Genomic DNA, 10,356 nt, shown 5'->3' with positions numbered 1-10,356 from the left:
TGACCCCGAAGACTCATTCAAGGGCCAAAATCCCCTTCCCCGGCCGTTCCTAGCAAAGCCCCCGGGACACCCCTCCCGAGAACCATCATGTCGACCTACGAGACTGCACAAGACCAATTCATCATTGTCAATGGTATCAGGTATGCCTACCGACGTTTTGGTCTCACCACTGGGATCCCACTCTTCTTGCACATCCACTTCCGGGGAACAATGGACCACTGGGACCCGGCCTTCATCAACCCCCTCGCAGAACATCGGCCCATCATCATTCTGGACAACGCTGGTGTTGGACGCTCTGAAGGAAATATCCCCATGGCATTCACGGCCTGGGCTCAAGTTGTTATAGACGTGCTTACCGCACTGGGCGTAAAGCAGATTGACCTCCTTGGGTTCTCCATGGGAGGTTGTACCGCGCAGTTGATTGCCTTGAATGCACCACATCTAGTCCGACGCCTCATCCTTGCTGCGACAATTTCGAGCACAGGAGAAGGCGTGGTGCACGTCCAGGGCATGGAGCCGTTTATGAAATTGAAATCTGCATCGACGAAGAACGAGCAGCTTGAGGCTTTTCTGCTTAGCTTCTTTGGGCCGTCTGAGAGGAGTCAAGCCGCGGGGAAAGCGTCGTTCGAACGCATCCACTCCGCAAGGCCAAATCGGGTTGACTACATAGATGTAGAAACCGCGGAGAGACAGACCGTGGCCTATTTCAATTTCCAGAAACCCGAGAATGAGGATGCTGGCTCATATAACCGATTTCTCGAATTGGAGATGCCGGTCCTCATCGCAAATGGTAGGTCTTTCCTATCCTCACGAGTTTATTGGCTGAAGGCCTTGCAGGAAGTGATGATTTGCTACTTCCTACGGAGAACAGCTATGTAATGTGGAAGAAACTCTCCAATACGGATGCTCAACTACATCTGTATCCCGACTCTGGTCATGGCTTTCTCTATCAGTACGCAAATCAATTCACGAAGCTCATCAACAATTTCCTTGACGCGGAGATATCTGCAGCTGGGAAGAGCCGCCTATAAGCATGTGCCTATTTCTAAAGTTAAAAGCGTCGTTGCATTATGGAATAGTAAATCTACTACCACAGCATGGCGGAAGAATACATACACACGCGTGAAGTTTGAACACGACAGGGGAATCTACTAACACGCAAATTAAGCGGCCAATGAGGTTTGCGCTCAAATTCCAACTTTCGGGTAGGGTCTTCTACTCATTTCCCAATTTAATAATTGTTTTCTATGAGATCTATTACCCTGGACCACCGCATTACTTCTTCTAACATGTTGCCCGTTTTCGGCCCCATTTGGGAGCGTCCAGGGCGGCTTCAGTCACGTTTCAAATCGCGATGTGAAACAACTCACGTCCACGAGCACAGCCAACAGCCATACAGCAAGCGCCTTTCCATGTAACGTTATACGCGTCAGAGCGACAAACCTAGTCCTGTGGGTGGACACGGCGGACTGCAGAAACGCCCGCTAGTTCTTCGATACAGCCTATTACACTACTCGGGATGCGGCACAGCACAGCTCAAGAACCTGGAGTCCGAGGACCACATGTTCATTTTGCACTTATAAAATATTTCCTTTTCCCGAAGGCCTCTAAATATATCTACTATTCTTCTTGCTACTTGCTCAACCTCCGTCACATTTCACGCATAATCATGGTTAATGACACGTACCGGAAGCTCAAAGCGGCGGCCAAACGTGACAGAATCTTTGTAAACTCAATAAAATATAGCGCCTTGAGCTGTCGCAATGTACCGGAAGATCACATGGAAAGTTTCGCCATCGTTCAACAGCTCGGTCATGTCACGTACGCAGAGTACGGCTACTTGCCGAACATGTCACCTGAAAAGCCGTGGCAAGGAAAGAATAAAGAAAGAGCTGCCAGAATCTTGCTCTATGCAACGAGGTGTCGCAAAGAAAACCGGAATGAGGCTGGCTGGCGGCACGAAGTGGAGTCCCGACTCTTCGAGAGATTCGATATCGAAGTCGCTTGGTACGTCATGAGATATGAGAGCATGAGAGCATACTTGGGACATTATTCACAATATATAGTAAAAAGTGTCGCAAGCGACTATGGAGGTCCGAGATTGAAGCCAATCCGTCCTTCAGTAACAGTCGCACGACGTCACTCGAAGACCGCCAGAAGCAAAGAGCGCCGTGCACCTGCAATCCTTCAAGTCGTCTAGATGATTGGTAAAACATGAATCCTGGACCCGGTTTCTACGATACTGATCCTTGGTTAAGCCTAGATGTAGGAATTAACGACATCTTTTCCGCCCGAATCGAGGAAACTTGCGTCAATCCTAGTGGGACAGATACCGCTTCCTTCGGTCCCTCAAAAAAGCCGGACCGAATCCACGGTCTCCAGCAGACCACGAATTTTGACACCCTGCTTCAACAACCATATGTTCACACAGACTCGTCCGGTCTTGCTCTTCGCGCTTTAGAGGAGGTTGTAAAAGTCAGTATCAACCCGGACAATGGTGGCTCCGCATTGCTATTTCCTTTCCTGATTCTCGAGGCAAAAGGTGAGAAGGGCGTAGATAATTTTGAAGAGATGGAAATCCAATCGGCGTTTCCAATTCGAAATGCCCTGAAACTGCAATATGACCTTCTAAAAACAAAGGGTAACACAATGGACGTCCCTGGCGGTCCTCTGGTATGGTTCCTAGCCAATCGCGGCGAGGATTGGAGAGTGTATGGAGCATGTATCCATGAGCATAACGGACGGCCTGATTATGTAAGTGCCCCCATATATGGTACTACTCGATCAAACAATAACATCCCAAAGTTGATCAATTACCTCTGGGGAGGAAGTATTACAGGCTACGACGAGGCACTTCAGCTCATTCTTATCCTGGATTACATTCTCGATTGGGCCCGAGACATCTACCGACCAAATATCCTGCGTCAGCTGAAGATGCTTACCACTGCAAACATTAGCGACGCGATGACCATGGGACTCGATCCTGATATCTATTCACTTCGAGGAGATGTTGAGCCCTGGATGGAGACTATGGAACCGGGGGAGATTATCGATGGAAATTTGTCGGGCGAAAAGGCTGACGAGCCTCAGAATTCCGCCTCCAATCAAGGAATCTTAGATCAATTCAGTAACAAGATTGGCGTTGTGCGCGATGCGAGATTCATGGAGTCTCGCATCCGTGGTTTATTCATTACACCAGACAATCTCCAAACATTATTACTTGGGTTCGATACCACGGACAATGCAAAACGGGTTGTCAGGACCATGCTATCGATTCTAGCTCGTCGGAGTGTCGTCTTGGAATCCGAAAACGTCCTCAGAGCAGTCGAAGATCAATGGATAGGCGCTACTAGGACAACTGGTCGCATCGCCGCTCGTAACCGAACTGTTTACGCTCAGTTTCGCGTATCCTACTTTATTGATCCGATGTGGCAGCAAGTTCGTGAACTTACGTATCTAGCGGTAACTCATGACGCGAAGGACGCTCTCATACAATTTGCCGACTTCCGAGCAGCGGCGAAGCGCTATCAGTTCAGACCCCACCCTTGTTCCGAAGTCGGCCTTCTATCAACAATCAAGATCTTTCAGAAGCGCAGCGTGCGATATGATTTTCGCTCTTGCCTTCAAAGGCGGACCTACACGATCACTGTGAGCTATGCCATGATACATTGCGTCGACACAGGACGTGACCTTCGTCGAGAAAAGGTCATCCAGAGTCAAGATAAGGATAAAAAGAGTCCTGGGTTGCAAATGCAAGGAATTGTGCATGCTATATACGAGAGGTTTCGTATCGGTCAACGCCCCCCCTCAGAACCTTTTCTTCGTGCCTCTGCTTCTATTGATTCTAGAGGCCGACCACTCTGGAAAGACTGGAGTCCGGGAGATGAGCTTGGATTTTGGGAGAAGCATTGGGGGCATGCTCTTGTTTATTCCCCCATCCCAGATTCAGCCTCTCGATCCCCAATGACTATTTGTCTCTATATTCTCAATGGAGAGATAGACACTCTCACCAACACCCAGATCGTCCAGAATCTACGGACTGTCTTGCACTTTCAATCCATGTACCATACTGTACGGCGAGGCAAGGTCCCGAAGACGAACCGAAACTATCAGGAAAATCGACCAGCGCCAGACTTTTCCATCGTTACACCGCCTAAGGATTTAGCAGCGCAGTCGTTGATGAAACTACCAGTTGCAATCTTCAGTTGGATTCGAGCGTTGCAACCACCGCAGGACGTTCTGGAAGCTTCTCGCTCCCAATTCAAATCGCTCATTCAAGATACCCATACAGCACGAGGTGAGGTAATCATAACTACTTAGCACCACGAAAAAGCTATCTAGGAGGCTTGCATGAGTCTCTAAAGATCGGCATGCCTATGCTTTGCTAGGTTAGGCAGACCTTAGAGACTCTGTTATTTTTTTTCCAACAATCCTGTCATTGGTGGAAAAGTTACCCCTTCCAAAGCTCTTCACCACCCCCCTTATTGTTTCTTCCCTTAGGGTGTGATATTGGCGTTCCGGTAGAGGTCCTCGGACCGCCCGAAGGAATGCGCAATGACAATAAGGCCGTATGGAGCAAACTTGATGCCAAGGGCACAGCCAAAACTATTTTTTGATCCGGTTGGAAAGACACAGACACCTCTGAACGAGACTAGTACTGAAGAATATCTGGACCATGTGTGTTTAGGGAAGGTGCTATATTCGAAGACTTCCATGTCACAGGATGTCTGAAGACCTTACATGCACTTCATAAAAGAAACTTCAGCGTGCGAACTGCTTACGATGCTTCTTAAGTTAGCCAGCAGCGCTAACTAAGTAGTTTAGTCTAGCACGCCCCAGGGCATGAACGGTTGAGCACGTGGGATTTTCGCAACTTTTGGGACTGTTTACCAGGCCCGCCTACTAATACTGAAAATGAAAGATATTGAATTAATTAGCGCACCCATATGTCTCTCATAAGGATTCATTGCGAGAACTGCTCAGTGGGCTCGAGAAATAACTTGTGTCATAGATGTGAGCGGCCTTGGCATCCCCGCATCTTTATCGGCCAATCGCATTTCGCACCGTTGCACATCATGGATGCACAATTGAAATATCCCAAATCCCATATCGTTGCTATTCAGCATATTTTTTTTTATCACATGTGCCCTCGGAAGCAAATGAGATCTTGCTTTCAGCTTCGCTTCAGCCCTTGTCTTGGGTTACCAGCTAGAGGCTGTGCAGGCGTGGCTTCACCGGTCACAATCTCCCCATCTCGAAGCATAGCCCACTAAATGCCCACATAAGTTCGCTTGCTCATCCAAAAACTTGTCGTACAATCTACATAACCTCCCGCAGAAGTCAACCTATTCTTAACGTTTCCATATGTTGTCGAAAGCATCTGAAGCTGGGGCCAACAGCGAGCACAGCCACATGAACTTTGAGCCCGGGCCATCACACCACCCCGACTACATTCTCAGAGATCCGAACGATCCTCCAGCCTACGATGAACATGGACCTGCATTACCTGAGGGCATCCAGCAGATTGCGGATGCCATCCGAGAACAAAATAACCATGATCTTCCCATTTTGGAGTTCCCGTTAATTCGTAACACATTGCGCTCCGCAATTCTACAGCAAGATATTGTAGACAGCTTTTTCAATGCCATCCGAACCAAAAAAGACGAGGTGGTCGCGGCTTTAATCGAAAACAATATCGTCACCCCCGAAACGACCGACAAGGATGGCCGAACTCCTCTCTTGGCGGCCATCGAAGCCGGCAATATCCGCACTGTACAGGAACTCATGGACTTTGACGCCAATATCAATGCGTACGGAGTTGTCGGAGAGACTTCCGAATGGACGCGAAAGAAGGGGTATACGAAGATTTATCGCACCCCGCTTCAGCTAGCCGCAGCACAAGGAAACCTCACGATTGTCAAATTGCTCATGGAAACTTACAATGCCGATGATTCGATGATAGCGCCCGATGGAGAACTTGCACTTCGCCTTGCTGCAAAGAACAATCACCGTGAGGTTGTGAACTACTTGCCAACGAGAAGAGGGGGTGGTTGGCGGAGATGGAAAGCCAAGCACCATAAGGCAATGAAGAGGACAAAAAAGGCAGCAAAAAGCATCTATCAGTTCTTCCGTTTTTGCCTTTGGTCAGTACCAAGATTCTTTCTGTGGTCGGTACCGAAACATCTCATCATCTTGCCTCTAGTGCTTGGTTCGCGCTGGCTATGGAAACACGGCTCTGAGCTTCCCGGAATAGTTTGGAGATGGCTGAATAAAATACCTCAAATGATATGGGATGTTCTGAAAGAGGTACCAAAGTTTTTGAAAGAATGCACTATGGAGCTTGCACAAATGCTCTGGCATCTTATCAAGGCTACCCCAAAAGCCATCGGGGGAATGGTTGTTTGGTTGTGGCAGGGGATCAAGAGTATGGGAACTGCAATCGGTTCCACCGTCGGCCGACTCTTCTCATTCATCCACACTTTACTCTTCGCCATTGTCAACCTCTTCCGTGGCCTTACTCTACAAGACGTTTGGAATGGTTTCATGGCTCTTCTCCGCGCCGTTTTTGTTGACGGACTAAAGAAGCTCTGGAAATGGTTATGCACGTTTGGGGAGGTTACGAAAGACATCCTGGAAAAGATGTTTGGGTGCATAGGGTTTCTCGTGTGGTTGATCATTCGAGGTTTGATCGAGCTTATCATCTATGTCCCGAAGAAGATGCTGGAAATATTTGCCAGTATGGGTAGCTCGATTGCTGGAGGATTTAGCGAGGTTCTGATCTGGATCAACCCGAAGAGAAACTGAGGGGCAAGCGCGGGCGCTTGAGAGTAGTTGAGTTAACTGTACCTTTTCCCTTCTTTTTTAAGTTATTCCTGCCCTTTTCGGCTACTGAATCTCTCTTGTGCTTTGTTGTTAGAATACCTGTCTTAGCTTTCATGCGATATTCAGCGTTAGTTAGTCATTCCGGTACGTGTACGTGATCCACCTATTGGCCCCAGGTACCGAGGTAACCTAGGATAGGCGAACTTCGTTAATCGTCTCATAGACTTGAAATCTTTTCTGCTTCCCGAGGTCTTTGCTTTGGCACAGAATATTTCGTAAGCGTAAACACTAGTATTTTGATCTACACACGTGAGTGGCTTCTACTTTGCGAAGAGACTAGCTCTATTGCATCGCTAGCTTACAGTCTTGGCTAGTCCATCAGGCAGCCTGGAAAAAACCATCTTGTTCAACTTGCTCTTGTAAAGCCTGGATGCTACACTTCTTCCACTCGGCAAGAAAGCGGTGGGAACCACCGCACTTGCTGCATTCCCTCTTCCAGCTAGCAACTTGCTGTTTCACTTCCTCCTCACCCTGGTCCTCTGGAATAGAAGAAACGTTGAGCGCTGGATTAACACGAGCCTTAGCAATGCGGTCAGCATGCTGCGTGGCTGCTTGGTCAGCATTTTGTTTTTGCTTTTCCTTCTCGGTGTTAACTGTCGTCGCTTTCACGTCAAGCTGGGCTAGTTTTGCCGCATCCTGTCGCACTTTCTCTTTCGCACGTGTGGAGGCCTCCTGCGTTCGGTGTGCCACGCTAGTTATAGGCACGTTCCTTGGGAAAAGTCGAGACTTTGAAGTAGCTAGGCCTCGTTTGGGAGTACTCGATCGCGTGGAAGGCGTAGACTTGGGTGCACCCATAGCTCTACCAGCCTTCACCTTCTCCTTTCTATCCCTGCTGTAGCTTCCTTGATGAATCTTTGTCTTACCTATATTATCCAACCAATAGCCCACCTCCGCCTCCCTCGCCTTGACCTTCTCCTCGTACTCATAGATTTTGATCATGCAATGAGTATGCTCTGTCGGCACGCTCCTACGCTCCTCCGCCAATCCTCTCCATATTTGTAATGTATATTGTAATCCATCGAGCGGTAAATGTGCCTCTCCTTTGTCTCGTTTGATCCGGTCGCTCTGGAGCTTTGCTATTTAAACGCTGAGCTTAGCCCTAATTGCTGCCCTCTTTGCAGTGGTGGTGAGGATCGGTAGGCATCGTGCGGGGGCTGAACGAATATTGTTTCCCTTCGAAGATTGGCTTGAAGAGATCTCCGAAGATCTGTGTTCTAAGTCTAGGCCATTATCATATTCTGCCTTGGTCACAGGATTGCTGAGAACGTCGTACGCTTGCTGCACCTTCTGAAACATAGAGGCATACTTCACTCGCTCATCAGTAGCAAAGTGGACGGTCTTGTCTGGGTGGTAGATAAGTACCAAAGCCTTGTATGCAGCACGAATCACGCCAGCGGGTGCATTTGGCGCCAGGCCAAGCACGGTGTAATAGGAAGGGGTATACATGCTGGTGGTGTATGCGGTAGTGGAGTTGCTACTACTCTGCTGTTGCTTCTCGAGGATTTTATTGAAGAGAGGAGCGGTGAGGTGCTCCATTTAAAGGCTGAGCTATTCTCGAACATTGTGCGCAAAACCTTGTGCATTGCTTCTGCATTCATAGGCTGATGCACGTTGTTTACGACATCCGTCTTGTTTCTACACAATGAGTTTGTTAGATTGACGAGTGTCCTGGGGATAAGAGAGACTTATGGGCTGGCCGAGACGGCTTGGGAGCAAATCGAGATCAAATTGCGCTCCCGCACCTGCCGCACTGCAATTCCCGTCGTAGCAATCTTTCGAAATCGCTTTGCTAGGATTTGAACAGCTTGTGAGTTTTGCCTCGTGGACATGATGTAACAGTGTTTGCGGCGTGGGAAGTCGTCCGGAAGGGCTAGGGGCAGTATTGCTTTGCACTGCTCATTGTGTAGAGTGTCCTGGGGCCTTGAATCCATTGTCTTCATCAGAAATTGTACACCGAAAGAAGACCTCTACAACGGATGTGGATGCTGCGTTGTGGAAAATATGCGTTGTGGAAAATATGCGTTGTGGAAAATATATGTGGGCAATCGTGACAGTTCGGTTTTAGGCCGGGTCCAGGGGAGATTTGAGGAGGATAGCAAGCTTACTGGAATCTGTTCGTACGCGCTGGGGTTGACGGGTTTAAGAAGACATACTATTGATTGCGGAGCAGTAATCAGTCTATTGGACCGTAAAGGAATACTTACTAGCTCGACGTCCTTCCCATGGGCTATAAGCTCCTCCGCTCACCTACCACAAATCCATATAGCCTAGATTACGTGGATTTCATCGCACGCACTCTAGGTGATTCCTCCTGATGTGGATGTTTTGGATTTAGACTCACACTCTAGTTGTATTCATTCATCGGGTTCTCTGCCGATGACCGTGTGCTGGCTGTCCTCGCTGTAGATGGCGTTCAGCAGCCGACCTCGTCGGCATTGATGGGAGTCCCATCAGTTTTGAAACGGAATTCCCGGTTCGCTTAGAGGAAAAGAATTGGGACCAAAGAGGGTAGACGTGTGTGAAGATAGGGGCCTCGCAGGCTTTAGGGTGGCGAAGAGGCTCAGGGAACAGACTTGATTATGTCGCCATTCTCATGGCAAGTTTCGCAATGCGGGTCACAATGCCGAGGGAGACATGGGGGTTATGATAGGGATCAGGCAACTAATCAGATATGATACAGGAGGAACCCCGATGTGTATTAGCTAATTTAGAACACATGCTCTTGCTAGCCAAGTTCAGCGATGATACTATTGGCAAGGGTGTGCAACAACACTCATTCCCCCTTCCTTGATGATGTGATCCGGAAGGGACTTTCCGCCGGGATGCTAAGCCGAACCCATGTCTTCGGCTACCATAGTACCAAGAGCTTATATCAACGCAACCCATTTCGTTCGCATTCTCGATTGATGGCTACAACCTGCCACAATGATGTGGGGATAGTTTCAGCTGAGATGCTGCTTTAGGCATGAAACGAAATTGGCGGGACTTAATACAGGATTCAAGGCAGAAAGGAGCTGACTTCTGGAAGAAGCAATTTACCACACGACCTCGAGGTAGATCGGAAAACCGTCGAGAAACGAGACCTGGAGCTCTTAGTTCTACGCTTGTGGCGTGTGATCTCTCCATATTTTAGAAGCGCGATTGCCTTCGTGAAAATCCTTTCACTCCAGATCGGTCGCAAAGACTTCACAGCTGCCGTTGTGTCTTCTCGGAGTACTTAAAACGGCAATACCCTTGGCTTCTTTACGTATGATGAACGTGGGCGTGGGGGGGCGATGAGCTGTTTATAAGATAGCCACTTGGTTCTTTGGGACAGGAGATGAAGTTATGGGGTGAAGGATTTTTCAGAGAAGTACTCGAGGCATTACGAAAATATAGATGTTGGGAAGAAGAATCCGTTGCATGGAGAGTTTTGCAATTGCGATAGAACCCCGAGAAGAAAGGAAATTGTCGGTCCAGACCCGCTACCTGCGC

General features: G+C 48.5%; 4 protein-coding genes across 4 annotated transcripts; 3 read left to right on the top strand and 1 right to left on the bottom strand.

The window, feature by feature from the left end:
- The first annotated feature begins 39 nt into the window (after nucleotides 1-39).
- Nucleotides 40-1,186, top strand: BDR25DRAFT_392111 (alpha/beta-hydrolase). The gene is made up of 2 exons (XM_033698187.1): nucleotides 40-790; nucleotides 838-1,186. Exons 1-2 carry the CDS (start codon nucleotides 88-90, stop codon nucleotides 1,029-1,031), a joined length of 897 nt encoding a protein of 298 aa, XP_033551302.1. The 5' UTR covers nucleotides 40-87; the 3' UTR covers nucleotides 1,032-1,186.
- Nucleotides 1,187-1,649: 463 nt separating this feature from the next.
- On the top strand, nucleotides 1,650-4,616 carry BDR25DRAFT_386024 (uncharacterized protein; the record flags this gene model as incomplete). Its single annotated transcript, XM_033697973.1, has 5 exons — nucleotides 1,650-2,007; nucleotides 2,067-2,207; nucleotides 2,259-2,754; nucleotides 2,806-4,297; nucleotides 4,501-4,616. The coding sequence occupies exons 1-5, from the start codon at nucleotides 1,670-1,672 to the stop codon at nucleotides 4,614-4,616; spliced, it is 2,583 nt and encodes an 860-aa protein (XP_033551301.1). The 5' UTR covers nucleotides 1,650-1,669.
- A 796-nt stretch (nucleotides 4,617-5,412) lies between these two features.
- Nucleotides 5,413-6,804, top strand: BDR25DRAFT_215732 (ankyrin; the record flags this gene model as incomplete). The annotated part of the gene is made up of 1 exon (XM_033684850.1): nucleotides 5,413-6,804. One exon carries the CDS (start codon nucleotides 5,413-5,415, stop codon nucleotides 6,802-6,804), a length of 1,392 nt encoding a protein of 463 aa, XP_033551300.1.
- Nucleotides 6,805-6,950: 146 nt separating this feature from the next.
- Nucleotides 6,951-9,518, bottom strand: BDR25DRAFT_352010 (uncharacterized protein; the record flags this gene model as incomplete). The annotated part of the gene is made up of 12 exons (XM_033694953.1): nucleotides 6,951-7,123; nucleotides 7,221-7,554; nucleotides 7,588-7,947; nucleotides 7,969-8,412; nucleotides 8,457-8,517; nucleotides 8,544-8,587; nucleotides 8,625-8,802; nucleotides 8,854-9,124; nucleotides 9,175-9,226; nucleotides 9,264-9,282; nucleotides 9,308-9,454; nucleotides 9,502-9,518. 12 exons carry the CDS (start codon nucleotides 9,516-9,518, stop codon nucleotides 6,951-6,953), a joined length of 2,100 nt encoding a protein of 699 aa, XP_033551299.1.
- Between the last annotated feature and the right edge of the window lie 838 nt (nucleotides 9,519-10,356).

Source organism: Lindgomyces ingoldianus, assembly GCF_010093535.1.
Source record: "Lindgomyces ingoldianus strain ATCC 200398 unplaced genomic scaffold BDR25scaffold_7, whole genome shotgun sequence".
NCBI lineage: Eukaryota > Fungi > Ascomycota > Dothideomycetes > Pleosporales > Lindgomycetaceae > Lindgomyces > Lindgomyces ingoldianus.
This window is presented reverse-complemented; position numbering and strand designations above follow the sequence as displayed.